Source organism: Athene cunicularia, assembly GCF_003259725.1.
Source record: "Athene cunicularia isolate RWA chromosome 15 unlocalized genomic scaffold, athCun1 chr15_part1, whole genome shotgun sequence".
In the NCBI taxonomy this organism is placed as follows: Eukaryota; Metazoa; Chordata; class Aves; order Strigiformes; family Strigidae; genus Athene; species Athene cunicularia.
In genome coordinates this window covers 14,082,296-14,096,566 of record NW_020799121.1, presented here as the reverse complement: position 1 = coordinate 14,096,566, position 14,271 = coordinate 14,082,296, and the positions used below count along the sequence as shown (strand labels likewise).

The 14,271-nt window shown below is 37.1% G+C and overlaps 1 protein-coding gene across 1 annotated transcript in view; it reads left to right on the top strand.

The window, feature by feature from the left end:
- Nucleotides 1-529: 529 nt before the first annotated feature.
- Nucleotides 530-14,271, top strand: part of HECTD4 (HECT domain E3 ubiquitin protein ligase 4) — a 63,567-nt gene continuing 49,825 nt past the window's right edge. The window contains exons 1-12 of the mRNA XM_026859982.1: nucleotides 530-906; nucleotides 3,554-3,643; nucleotides 4,011-4,141; nucleotides 6,422-6,530; nucleotides 7,198-7,336; nucleotides 8,251-8,421; nucleotides 9,641-9,833; nucleotides 11,109-11,270; nucleotides 11,360-11,473; nucleotides 12,805-12,945; nucleotides 13,320-13,552; nucleotides 13,957-14,102. Coding sequence (XP_026715783.1) covers nucleotides 644-906; nucleotides 3,554-3,643; nucleotides 4,011-4,141; nucleotides 6,422-6,530; nucleotides 7,198-7,336; nucleotides 8,251-8,421; nucleotides 9,641-9,833; nucleotides 11,109-11,270; nucleotides 11,360-11,473; nucleotides 12,805-12,945; nucleotides 13,320-13,552; nucleotides 13,957-14,102 — 1,892 coding nt within the window. The 5' untranslated portion in view covers nucleotides 530-643. The remainder of the gene's footprint in view (nucleotides 907-3,553; nucleotides 3,644-4,010; nucleotides 4,142-6,421; nucleotides 6,531-7,197; nucleotides 7,337-8,250; nucleotides 8,422-9,640; nucleotides 9,834-11,108; nucleotides 11,271-11,359; nucleotides 11,474-12,804; nucleotides 12,946-13,319; nucleotides 13,553-13,956; nucleotides 14,103-14,271) is intronic.

The window sequence follows — 14,271 nt, the reverse complement described above, 5'->3', positions numbered from 1 at the left end:
CCCCCCAAAAAAAAAAAAGCGCTCCAGGGAAAGCGAGCCTTTACTCTCAAAGATAACTATTTGTATGTATTTTTCTTTAAGTTCTATATTTCTGTTGGTTTAGCATCACAATTGAAAGCTGAAAACTCTCTGTCAGCAACCCCCAAGCCGGGGTTTCAGCGATAATGCTGACTCGGCAGTAACAGACTCTACCACTTGCGTGCTCTTTGGCCTCCAGTGTTACTTTATTCACGCTCAGAGATTTAAAAAATAATAATGATTACACAATTTGTTGTAGAGGACGGCTGTTCTAGAAATCATACAGCAGGCATATGTTACTTTTTAAATTTTTTTTTTCCTTTAAGATGAAGAAAACCTGTATAAATAGCAACTTTTTCCCTCCTTTCAGATACTAACGTTTGAGACCAAAAATCCGACGGAGCTGGCTGAGCGTTTACGATCTGTGTGTGGAAACCAGAGCAATGCTTATGCTCGGCTGCTGGAGTATCGCCTGAACGCTCTGCGGGGACTCTGGAACGCTCAGCGCCAGCTGGCCCTGGAGGAGCAGCATGACCGGGAGAGCTCGGGGGATGAAGAAGCCCTGGCCTTGCTCAAGCGTCAGGGCTTGTTACAGCAGCCTGAACAGGCACCATTTACATCACGGATGGGGCTTCTTTTGGTCTTTCCCCTCATTCAGTCTCAAAGTAGAACAGACCCTTCTCTCTGTAACATAACTGCTGAGGTGCTATTGAATTGCCTTCGAGACTGCCAGCCTTTGAGTTTGACTAAGGAACCAGCTGACTGTCTTAACGGGATAGAGTCTTTGCTGTGCTCCTGGCTGGAAGACACTTCTGCTTCAGGCCAACAGATTCCATATAAGCAAAAAGAAAATGCTGCTGCTGCCCTAGTTGCCTTGGCTTGTGCAAGGTAAGGAAGATGTACTGATACACGTTGTGGTTGATATTGGTGATAAGCGTTTGTATTTAAACGTAAGAATCAAAAATGATGCGACCACGCTCTTGATACTAATTTTTTGGTTTACACTAGTCTTTTCCTTTCTAATATTTAAATATTGGTTTGGAAAGGGTGAAGCTGATAAGCTAAGCGTTTATTTTTTGCATGCGTTTAGCATATGTAAAAACAGAAGGATCTAGGTTAGAAATGCCTCTTGTGCATATTGCTGCTTCTACTGCAGTGATCTGTTCTAGGAATGGTTCCAAACGTTTTTAGCGTGGAGGGGAGTTGTCTCATTTTCCCTTTGTACTGCCCCTTTAATCCTGTGGTTTATGCACCTTCATTTGGCTGTAGAAGGCATTATTGCCAAGTTTCAGGGCAATTAATTTCAGATTTCAGTGTTGCCTGTGAGACATCTGGAGGCACTTTTTCATTCTGTGGCTAGTGAAGAGTTCAACCAGTGTAGGTTGAACCATCCCGTGCCCTGTATGGGTTTAGCACAGCATCAGGTGATTGAGGACAAAGTGGCCGTAATTGCTTTTAATAAAAACTTGCACTTTTTAGAGGATGAGGTGTGGGGAGAGGGGGAGGAGTATATAAAGCTTAGCTTCTGCAAAGCCACATGGACATGGTGGGTCTAAAGTCACTACCAGCCTTTTGAAAATCTTGACTTAACGTTTCTCAGATTGCAGTCTTGTCTGTCAAGTTTAACTCTGATTTAAGATGTTTAAGTTCCCAGAAGATGTCATGATTTGCTTTAGAAAAAGGTTTATTCAAATGAAGAACACTTAATTTCTAGTGTACTTGTTCTAATGAAGTCAATGAGAAATCTACTGTATGTGGCAAACTCTTCTGCACTGACAACCGCCTTTTCTAAAAGGCAGTGTACTTGAACAAAGCTCAGATAAATTGGATTTGATAAACACGATCTCATTAATTTTTTTTTTTCCAGATGTCAATTTTCAGGAGGCATGGGATGTTCTTTTACAGCTGAATTTGTAAAAGGACTAAATTTCGAATACACCTTTTGATATGAAGGTTGATCTTCTATTTTCTTTGCAAGTCTGTCTTGCATTGCTTACAAAGTTGTAACATCCTGACGTGCTTTGTTCCCTATGAAAGCCTTGCGTTTTTCTTTTAAATATATAAGTCATGTTGGGTGCCATTATGAAGAAAAAACCTTAAAAATGAGACTATTATTGAGATTCCTAGTTACAGTCTCAGGTGCTTCATATTACTAAGAATAAAACAACAGGGTAAATATTGCTTTAAATAATTGAGGTGTTTTGAAGTATTCAGTGTCATTTGTCTCCAAGTTGAGATTTATCAGTGGAAGCATAGAGCTGAAAATGATAGTGTGTATGGGGGGGGGGAAACAGTTTGGGGTGTGGAGGAGGAAAGTTAAAGAGCTAAAGGCTGACCATGTGTGACAGGGAGCGAAAGGCTATATTCATTAGGGAGCATGGAAAGGATTCTTCAATTGATCAGTCATGCTTCTAAACAAATCAGTTCATAACTGACTGCTGTCAGGCCTAAGATGCAGTCAAGTCTCTCATATTTAGCTAGGCTATTATACCTGGAAATAAAGCCACCGCATCTTCCAGAAAAGAACTTTTCCTAATACCCCAACCTTTACACCTTTACAACAGAAACTGTGAAATAAATAAATATATATGTGTGTGTGTGTGTGTGTGTGTGTGTGTGTGTGTGTGTGTGTGTGTGTGTGTGTGTGTGTGTATATATATATAAATAAATAAATATATATATATGACCTCTATATTTTTTTCTTTCTACAAAAAACAGGTGTTTCCCACTCTACTTATGTACAGGTTTCATAGGTTCTCCAAAAAAAGTATTCAACTTATGAATGAACAAAAATTATAGTTACAAACTCCACGTATAGATTTTAAAGCAACACACTTTTAGGCAAGATTAGAAACAACTCTTACTTCAGTTTAACTTTGTTTTCGGAAGTATCTAGTCCTTATATACGTTTAAAAGCATCACTTCAGAAGGGGAAAAGCTTCCAAATTTGTGTTTGGATGTAAAAGTAATCAGCATCTTGGTAATAAATTAATTAGTCTGGTCTCTTCTATTTTAGTCAAGAAAGCCAGCTCTAGCTCTGTCTACAGCAGCTCTTACTAATACTTTGGCTCAGCCCCAGGAAGACCCGCAGATTATATTTGGAGATTTTAAATATGATTAATCAGCTACAAGAATAGTGAAAGTAGCTGTCTAATAGACCCAAGATGGAGGTATTTTATCACGTGCCTAGATCGCCTTTCCTGTACGTGGCGTTTATGACGCAGCCCATGGGTGCTGATCTCCCTACCTGCACGGTGGGTCATCCTCTCCCAAAATCCTAGTGTGATTTAGACCAGCAGTTCGCCAGCATTCTTCCTTTTATGTTACCCTCTCTCTTCCTCTTTTCACTTCCTCCACAAAAGAATGAAAATCATCCAGAAAAGAAATGCAAATTAGGAAAGAAGCTTGATGACATATCTTGGATATTCTCTCTTTATGGTACTGGATCTTATATTCTACATAGATGCTGTTGTCTGTGTGCATTCAGTCTTGGTTCAATAGACATCTTTAATTCATGTTTTTCTTATCCTTTTAGAGGGTCGCTGAAAACCTTTGTTCATACAGTACATCTATTACAGAAACAGACTGATCTAGGATCCTTGCCTGTGGCTGATGTATTGTACAGGTTGGTAGTGACTTTTCTAATTGTAGCACTTTCACATCAGCTCTGAAAATATGTAAGTGCCTTTACAGATAAATGTTTTTATTTGATTAAATGTGATTAAAAGGCTTTAGAGTTACCGAAAGCTCTAGGAAAGATCAAAATGTAGTCAGTTGCAGAAGGAAGATGTTAGAAAGTCAAATCTGAAAGGTTCTACTAATTGTTTTGGGGTGTTAAGTTTTAATTTTTTTAAATTAAATATTGATGATTCCTTCAAGTGGCTTATGAACTCTGACGGAGAGTATATCTTCATCTCAGCTTTTGATTTAGCTAGTTTTTGCTGTCAGCTGTCACTGTTCTCTGTGCATCTTATTTTATTTTCTGCTTAAAGGTTGTTGCTCTTGGAGGGAGGACCTGGCTCACCCTCTTGTTTGCTTGGAGGAAAGCATATAGTGTCTTGGGGCTTTGAAGACATGTTACCTGCGCCCGATGCCAACAGTAGTTCCAGCAGTGAAAATAAAGGTGAATTATTTCATGACTGTCAATATTAGCAAGGGAGGAGATGATGCTTTTAGTGGCGATAATGGTTTAAAAATTAATGTAAGGCTTTAGAGTTGGAAAGGATTTCTCCTTTTCTGTTGGAAGTAATGTAAAAGCAAGTACAGTAGATATCAAATAACTGCCGAAGGGTTTGGAAGGACCAGCTGGAGAGAGAACTGGGCATCACAGGAGTGTCTTGAAGCCTGATACACAATGAGAGGGGGAGGGCAGCAACTCTCTGGGCGCTTTGTTGTCTTTGTAGGTTCAAAACATGTTTTTTGAAAGTTTTGAAAACATGCACCTAATTTACAGGAGTACTAAGTTGTTTACATTGTTTGGCTTGCCATACCTATTCTCGTTAAGTTAATCTAATGAGATATGTAAATGATTTGTTTTGCTTTTTTTTTAAAGTTGATTTGGGAATCAGATAGAAAACATCATCCTGGTTTTATATTAAAATTAAGAGGCTAAATCTTAAGTCTGGTGTGTTAATGATAGTATGCCTTTTTTTTTTTTTAATTAGCAGCATAATGGGGTTCAGAGAACATTGCTTTTCAGTCGCTGAAGATCAGATGGTGTTTTAAACTGTCTGGTAATCAGGCTGTAGGAAATCAATCCAAAGCCATAGATACAGTGACCCACCGTGACTTCAGTGGGAATTTTGCAGAGAGGTCAAACTGAGTTTGGGTATTATCCACTCGTTAGTCTCTCAGTAAGCGTAACTTATTTGTCCTGTGCAGTATCACTGTATTCAGTAGCTAGCTATCCTTGGCAGAGCATGTTTATTTTTAGAAGTACAAGTTCATTGCTTTCTTTTTTTGGGTTCCCTTTTCCTACTCTCCTTTTGTTTCTGTCCAATATTTTGTATGGGGGTTTTTATGCCTTCTCTTGTATTTCTTTCCCTGAATTAACTCAGTTTTTGCTGCTTTGTTTGCTTACTATTTTTTTTCACTAAATGAGCGCGTTCATATTGTTTCAGAAATATTATTTCAAGCTTTGATGACATCTCATTAAGTTTAATGCAAGCCATAGGAATTTACAGAGCTGAGTTCTCATTTTAGGCTATCTGCAAATTTAATGAAGACATCTATATTTTGAAGAGGTTTGTTTGCTATGGGAGTGGCTAGATGTAATTTATTTTTTTCCTTTCCCAAGCTGACTGTTCAGAAACTGTGGCCTTAAATAGGTTGACTGGACTGGTTTATTGACATCCCTGTTACAAGGCTTTGCCTTGTGTGTACCGTCTTGGTTGTTAATAATTACTGCTTTGAGTGACAAAGCTATGTTTGAAGTCCATTTTGTCTTAATTTAACAGCGGTCAGAGGTGGAAAGGTCTGCTTACTAGCTTTAAGAGAAGCACAAAGTTGTACCAGGAATTAGATCAAGGCTCAATATTGGATTATTCCTTCCTCACAACCGATTAGGTTATACCAGCAATCCTGAGCAAGAAGGCTTGCATAGTCATAAGCCTTGCTTGTATTTTATCTTGCTACCAGTTCTGAGTTCAGAACAGCATTACCCGTTGCAAAATTGGAAGAGCGGGGTCTTCTGCTCCTTTGCATCATTCTGAAGGAATTTAATAGCAAGTACTCAACTTGTTTTATACTTTAGTGAAGGAATTTTCCACTTGAAATGCTTTAGGTTGTGAATAGTCTCGTGTTCCTGAGCATGGCTGGGTATGCTGGTCTAGTTCCTACTGTATAGTTTTGAATAGTGTGCAGAAAAAGCAAGTTCAGGCTTTCTGTTTGTTTGTTTTACAGCAACTTGAGCCATAATACCCAAAGACAGGTCTTTAACACTGAAATGAGAACACAACACAGGAAAAAGAAATTATTGTGAAATGAATGATGTGCATTTGAATCATGAAAAACCAGCATTAATGTCACTTATCTCAAAAGAGAAGCTGAGTGACTGGCATCTAATTCTTGTTAAGTTTATTTGGCAACAGCAGGAGGTTTTAAATAGTACAGAATAGTATTTGTGTGAGTGTGGTGTGATCTAGGCACAGGAAGAAATGTAAAGAAACTACCGTAAAAAGAGTGGACTTTGACTATGTTACTGTACCTCTCAGAACACGAAGTCATACATTCAATATTAAAAAAAAAAAATATGTTTCTGACCTGTTGGTAGCGATCTGTCATGAGCATCTGTTGGTTTTCAGTTGCTGTGGTAGCTACCACAGAAGCGTTAATGACCACGGAGAATTTCCAGTTTGGCACGTTACAGAGGAGGTCTCTGCTCTATTCTTTCTTCCCGATTCAGATGCAGACTTGGGGCGCTGTCTTGCAGCAGATGGGCTCTATCTTTATACAACCAATTCAGTGGGCAGAGGAATAAGCAAATTAGGATCTGGATTACATGGTACTTTGCGGTAAGTGACAGTTGAATATTTGCTATTCTGCAGATCTGTTGTGTTTTTGGTTTTGTTTTTTTTTTTAAATATTTATCGTCTCGGTAAAGCTCTCTCAGATGTTAGGTGCAACAAGATTAGATCATATTATGCATTTTCATTAAATGCTATTTTACTGGTTTTCTCATCTGAAATTCTTACTGAGTATATTTTCTCTAGATCTGTAGAATAATTGAGGTTGAAAGGGACCTCTGGAGGTCATCCAGTCCAACCTCCTGCAAAGAGGTATACTAGCAGAGTAGCTGGTATTTTAAATGTTATTTAATTTTTTTAATGTATAGTAAGTCGGTTTATTTTTTGCTGCGAGGGATATACTGCAGACTAATTCTATGACCTTTTTATTCGTGGTTGTACAGCTGCTGAATTTCTAAGTATTTGTTTTCTAATTATATCATTCATTATATAAATGATTAGTATGGAGGTGACTCACTTTACCTTCTTGCTTCCTTATTGCTTGGAAATCATGAGGCTTCTCATGCCTTAGGTCTTTTACAGTAGAAATCGCTGCCTTAGGCTGACATGAATTTATGTTCAAAGTTCAAGAATGTGCTTACGAGTTGTTTGTAGAAAAACAAAAGAATATCACAGGGTTTTAAAGCGTTTTAATATACTGCTCTTTTTTTACCAGAGGTTTTGTGTACTGCCGTAATGAGGAGCTGGAGACCGGGTGGGTTGCTTTTGGCAACAGCAAACTTCTCCATCGGCCCGTCTCTTTTGATAATAAACCTCACTCCCTTTTCCAGGTCGTGGATCAGCATACCCTTCAGGTAAATGGAACTGTTCATTGCAGAGTTGTAGTAGAATAAGATGTTCCTAATCACAATCATGTCTAGCTTTCATTAGTTTTGTCCTTAAAGTTTCTTTTTTTTTTTTTTTTTACCTTGTGAAACTGCCTTTTTATAACCCCCCACTGAAAGCATTGCATGATAGAACTTGTAAGTTATGTGGCAGAGATTACTGTTTCCATGTGCTAGAGCATATATATGTGCATGTATATGTGTGTATATACATACATGTGTATGCACATACAGACTTAGACTATATTATATTATGATAGTGTTGCAAGAGCTAGAATATAGCACGGTCACATCATCAAACAATCAAAACAATAGCAAAACGGACTCAAACTGAAAGCGTAACCTTCCCGAACAGCTCATCATCGTTTTAATGTAACAAAATTCAGGGTTTTTTTCTGACCTAATTGTGTTTTGTAGATCAATAACTGTCATCCTTTGTAAAAACGGATAGTTTGTTTACGTTGAGTTTTCTCCTGCTGTGGTTTTAAGGATGGATATGCACATTTATGTCCAGTGTCTGTCCTGAAACTGAGAATGTTTCTGCTTTTCTTCCAAAGCTTTGAATAATGTTTTGGAGAAGTTGCAGAAAGCAGATAACTCTTTAGCATGTATACTTTCCTTTAGGTACTGTGGGTATGCTCTCAGTCATTAGAGAGGAGATGATCCTTTTATTTTTAGGTATGTTAAATGTTTAGATATATAAGCCGTGTTGTATGCGGTAGATCCATTTGACAAACATTACAGAATACCTCTTTGTAACAAATAAGTGTAATAAACCTCTTCTGGACTAACTGCGCTTGATCTTAATTTATTTAAATACACTGTTAATATTCATAAGAACAGACTTCAAAATAAGAACTGTTAAGATCCTCTCCTTCTTGTAGGTATGTCAGATAATCCCAATGCCAGTAAATCACTTCCCAGTTGGCAGTACTATGACTACCGTGCATCTTTCTTCAGATGGTACATATTTCTACTGGATTTGGTCTCCTGCAAGTCTCAATGAAAAAACACCAAAAGGCCACTCTGTCTTTATGGATATTTTTGAACTTATAGTAAGCAAATTATGTGTTTTCTATGTCTTCGTAGCTGGTGACATGACTACTGCTTAATTAAGTGTCAGTGTTTTCAAATCAACGTGTCGGGTTTGAATATTGATAATGTGTAATCTGAATAGCTGTTTGTAACGTGTTTATGAAATAACTTTGAACCGAACAGAAGGCATGATGTTTAGCTCTGTCTTCAGAGGACGTACGACCATCGTACTCCAGCAGTATGAATTGTCTTGTAACATAAAATGTTTTATTATAATTAGCAGTTAAGTTTTGTGCTGGGACAGTAATTCAGTGTATTAGGATTTAAAACGTTGTTTACTGTGGATCTGCCTCATTGTGTTAAAAGCCAATCACATTCAATTGGAGGCTTTTTTTTTTTTTTTTTTTTTTTTTTTTTTTTACATCGTATGACTACCATTGGTTTTAGTGTAAAACCAAATGCATTCAAAATATTAAGTCTAGAGACATGTATCAGTAGTTTGAACTCCTTTCTATCTCAGTGGCTTACATATGTGTATGTTTACATATGTATATATGCTTGCATTTGTGTATGTGTGTGTACTTCGGTGAAGCATCTCAGCCTAAAATGTTATTAATTTATACAGCAGAGCTTACAGCAATTCATAGACCTCTAATATTGATAGTTGAAATTGTACGAGGATTGAGCTTTGCTGGAGTATTTTGGGCGCAGTGTCTGTGTATCTGCTCAGCTAGAAGTGGTAGGCTATAGTAGTACAACTTGTGGAAAATGCCTAAAGCTCTAAATCAGATCTTATCTTCATTAAGAGATGCGTTCTTCAGTAACACGTCCTCTGAAGATTATGGTCTAAGAAAATCATTGCTTATGCTTTTTGGCTGGCAAATGATTTAAAGGCCTCTTTTTACAAAACTTGCCAGTGAAACATCATTAAGAATACAGGGAAGTTAAATATTTTTAAGGAGACTTCCATAAATAAATTTAAAATTATGACAAGCAGCTCTGACTTTGAGGACAGACAAAATAGAAGATACTATATTGAACCACGGAGTTGCAAACAAAACAAATACTCATCTGTCTAGCTTTTATAACACTTTTTTGGTAAGAAATTCTGCCAGCAGGGTTTAAGTTTGTATCTCTACTTGATATATCGTGGTGTTCAATTTTAGTGTAAGTTAAGGTAATCTTGTCTCCTACAGATTTTAATACCTAAAAATGTTTTTTTTTTCTCCATTTTGATAGGTAGAAAATGGTGTATGTATAGCAAATCCTCTACAGGAACGAATTATATTAATGAGAAAAGAGGGTGAATCTGCAAAGAGTATAAATGAGATGCTCCTGAGTAGGCTGTCTAGGTACAGAGCCTCCCCGTCAGCAACACTGGCTGCTCTCACTGGCTCTACAATCTCCAACACGTTGAAAGAGGACCAAGCAGGTCAGAAGAGGTTTTACTGACTTTCAGTAATTTTTCACCGTTTATTTCTTAACACATACAGTATCAGTTCTAGTAATTACTAATCTCTTAGGACATATTAAAAAAAAAAAAAAAAAAAGTCCATTTTCTTTTTCCAAAATAAGTGTTTGAGGTTTATGTGCAGTATTTGCTTAATGCTTGAATAACGAGTTCCTTTGCTAAATTAGGCATTGATTGTGAGAAGAGTTTAAGAATGAAAACCGGGAAGGATATTTGTGGCACCCTTTTTTTCTCCATGTATTCAATTACAGGACTGGTTTATGCTGTATAATAACTATATTACACTTATAATTATCTAATATTATAAATTGGAGGTAGTTTTGCTTTTTTGAGGTCATTTGTGCAATGTTTGGGTATTCTTTTATGGGCTTGCTGAAACTACCCAAGTTAACTAGGGAATCTTGAATGAACAGCATTGATGGCTTTCAGGATGATCTGGAGCTTTGTAAGATTTGTCTTAAGATTTTGTTCTGTTTTTATCCCAATTACTTCTCTTCTTCCTTCATGTGCACACGCATTTGCTTTCTTCAGTGTTAAACAATTAAAGGTATTTCCATAAAAATAAATTATACAGGGAATTGATATGTTTACGGGGAAGCTGGCAAAGAGTTAGCTCGAAGAGCTATTTTAAAGGCTGTATTTTGCCAGTTAACAACTAGAGTGCTACAGAAGAAGAAGAAGAAGAAGGAGTGGTTATTCTTGGATAATTCTTTAGTCAGTGCTCAGAAAAGTGTTGATCAGCTGTGCAGGAGCTAGATCATTATGACTATACGTTTCATGTGGAGCAGGAGAACTTAAAATAGTAAATGCGTAGTGAATCTCAAATGATCTCTTCATGTTAAAAGATTTTTTGGCTCTAAGATAACTGCTTTCAATATGTTTATCATCATACAATTCTCAAAACAGTTTTGTTTGTACTTAAAGATTTAAGCTGCTAATTTTCCTGCTTTGACAATTAGAGATTGATGTCTTTCCCCCCCCCTTAAATTTTTCTCTTTAGTTAAATAACCTGTGAAACTCTATGCTGCTGGGTATTGGTGCTGAACTTGTGGAATTGAGGCCACCCCTACGTACAACTTCTTAATGCAGCTGCAAAATGTAGCTTAAATGAATTTCCATATTGATTTATTTGAAGCCCTAAATAAAAATCGGCCTTGTTTGCGACCTGTGACTATGAGTTTTTAATGTTACGAAGAAACACATGTTTGTGTTCTGTTTTTCTGTTTAATATTTCAGCTGCAAACACCAGCTGTGGGCTGCCACTGAAAATGTTACGGAAGACTCCTATATACACGTGTGGAACGTACTTGGTGATGTTGGTCCCACCCCCGGGTGGATCGGGCAGTTCTGCAACACGCTCCCTCTTTGGAGGAACAAGTGCTTTGTCATCTTTAAAAAGTAAGTCAGATAAGTTTGGGGCAGATTTGAAGTTCTTCGTTTTTGGAAATACAAAAAACTTTATTGGAGATTTTTTTTTTTCTATGTAGTCCTTGCTTCAAGCTTGGTGTTCAATATTTCGGATGGACAGTTCACAAGCCGAGCAGATCTCATCGATGCTGCAGGAAGTTCACTTGGACGTGGTGCTCTAGTTCCAGGGCTTGGTAAGAATTAGATTTCTTTTCTGGGAATATTACAGAAGTCAACATACCCAACCCTTAGATTCTAAATAGTCTATCTGGATTTTAATTTGCGGTGAGCAACTCTGCAGCTGGTGGAGTTTCATGTCTATGGTGAAATTTTGTAAATTTAACACTTTGGGAAGTTTCAAATTCCCTGATGGAATTTCCAGTATCTTGCTTTGGCAGTTTCAGCTGCACACAAGCTCAGGCAAAGTGTTTTATGTAGCAGAAAAGAATCTTGAAAGAAGTCTGGTTTTTATACCCTGCTTATGCTTTAAGGTGCTACAAAGTTCTGAGTGTCTTATCTCTATATTTGAAAATCCATAACTGTATCTTAGCTGGAAGGATGTAGGTATTTCTGATTTCCATATCGCTTTGACTGAAACATCATGAGTGTTTTCTTCAGGACTATTTTTTTTTTTTAACCTGCTTGGTATAAGGAAATAATCTTCTGAACAGTGTCCATGCTACTTAAACACTGTGTATCATTGCTAGCATTTTAATAAGCAGTGGTTTTGTGGCCTAAGAAAGAATGTATTTCTTTAAAAAGTTTGAGATAAATAGTTTTAAGTAATATTCTAGGACGCTTGGATAGGTATAACTGTATATTAACCTGTTAGCTTGACTAGAGATTTATCTCAGTCATTTGACACATGTGGACAAACAGGTTATTTTTGAACCTTTCAGGTATGGTAAAGGCCTCTATTGTACAACAGTTGTGTCTCTAATCCACTCATCTCTTCCCTTTTATTGTTTTGGACCTGCCTGTGTTTGTAGTCTTTAAGCTTTTTAGGAGATGAGTCTAATAAATTTTTTTTACAGTTGCACCATGCAAACTGTCACTTTTAATAAAGCTATTATGTTTTTACCACAAGGCCTTTCATACAAATTCTAAGGTTCTTAATTTATTTAAAGCTATTGACATTTTGGAACCTTTTCTCCTCTACTTTTTTCTATAAAAGTTAGAAAGTTAGAAGTTATCTGATGCCAGACTCAACTGTTTCTAGTTGATGCGCTGTGGCAGCGTTGTGAAGGAATGATATATGTTATATACTTAGAAATAATGAGCACTGGAGTATTTACCTGAAACAGATGCTGTTCTACATTTACCTTAAACATCAAAAGGGATGTGCATTGGCTTATTTCCGTTGTTGAGAAATCTCCCGTTCCCATGCGTGGTTACTAAGTTGCTGTCACGGGACAGAACTTTCCAAGCAAATAACTTGGATTTATACCTGCTATAAAAATATTTCAGTCTGGTTTTCTAACAAATATTCTGAAATTGGATGTGCGAAATAATTTTCTTCTCTTAGGTGCCTGTTATGATACCATGAATAACATGATATGGACGTGCTCTAATGATTATATTGATCAGTGGTGTAATCCTGGGAACCAGGCGTTCCATTGTGTCTGTCAGAGACTGGGAGTGAGCCATGTGATTACAGAGCCCAAAGGTGAGGTGAACCTACAAGTCAGCGTTTTATCCAAAGCAGGAGTGAAATCTATGGTTACCACATAATAAATATACAGAAACTACCTTCTGAAGCTTTCTGTTAAAAGTTGCCTTCATTCTTGAAAAACTATTTCTAAATATTGGTCATGGTTTAGCTTTGCTTTAAGAAAGGAAAAAGCAAAAAAGCAAGACGTGTTTGGAAGTTTCCAGATTCTTGCTACCTTTAGCACATTAAGTGATGTGGGTAATTCTTTTGTTTATCATGTGGGCGGGTGTCCTGAAGTTAGAGACGATGATGACGTGCTGCGTTTCAGAAGCAAATCCTGATGCTGTAGTCTGTGTTTGCAGCCAGCGTTTGAACTGCTTTTCTTCTAGGGGATGCAACGACCACAAATGAGGTTATTAACCAGTTACTGCACCATGTTGGTGCCATGTGTATCCACCAACTCAACCTGCTTGCAGCCAGCAACAATCTTCCCATAACAAATTTTTTGGGCAAGCAACATCCAATTGAAGCACATCATCTCAGCAGTATTTGTGACATTATGGAAAAAGCTATGGTGAATGGAGATACTTGTATAATACGCTGCATCCTTGTTGTCTTTCAGGTACAAGGGCATCTTAAATGTACTTCACAATAAACGCTAACAGAAAAGTTGCTTTAGAATACAGGCAAACGCTTGATTTTATTAGGGTTTGGGTTTTTTTTTTCTTCATTGCATTCAATTTAATGGAGATTGACTTAGCAGTGGCTTTGCAGTATCTTACACACCCATTTAAGTATCCCACTATAAATGTAATTGCCACCTTTACACACTAAAATAAAATCCAGAGAGGTTACTTCCTTATTTCTTTGGGTTTTTTCTTTTTTTTTTTTTTTTTTTTGATACAAAGTCAGTTTCTGACTCTCAGATTTCTAGTGACCTAGACAAATAGTTTGAGAAACTGCTGAAGAAGAGTTAACGTGGACAGTGTTCAAGTCTTTAATATTGTTGTGTTTAATTTTTCTTAGGTGGTTTTTAAATTCTTCTTCAGCCCGCAAACCGAAAGAAACAGAGATATTGTTAGAAGGTCTGGCCTGTTACTTTGGCAGTTACTGATGGCACCAAGGGATCAGATTTGCTCTGAAATCCAGAAGGAGGTTTGCTTGGCTATTAGGTAAATTTTTGTCAAATTAAACCTAATTTAGATTTTGGATTACTTGAAAATGTTGTAACAGATGGAACAGTCAAATTGGATTCAGCAGTTTAATTTAAAACTAATTTGATAAAATTTAGGTTGACATTGTATTTATATCTGCGGAAGAAAGGAAACGCAATGTGTTTGT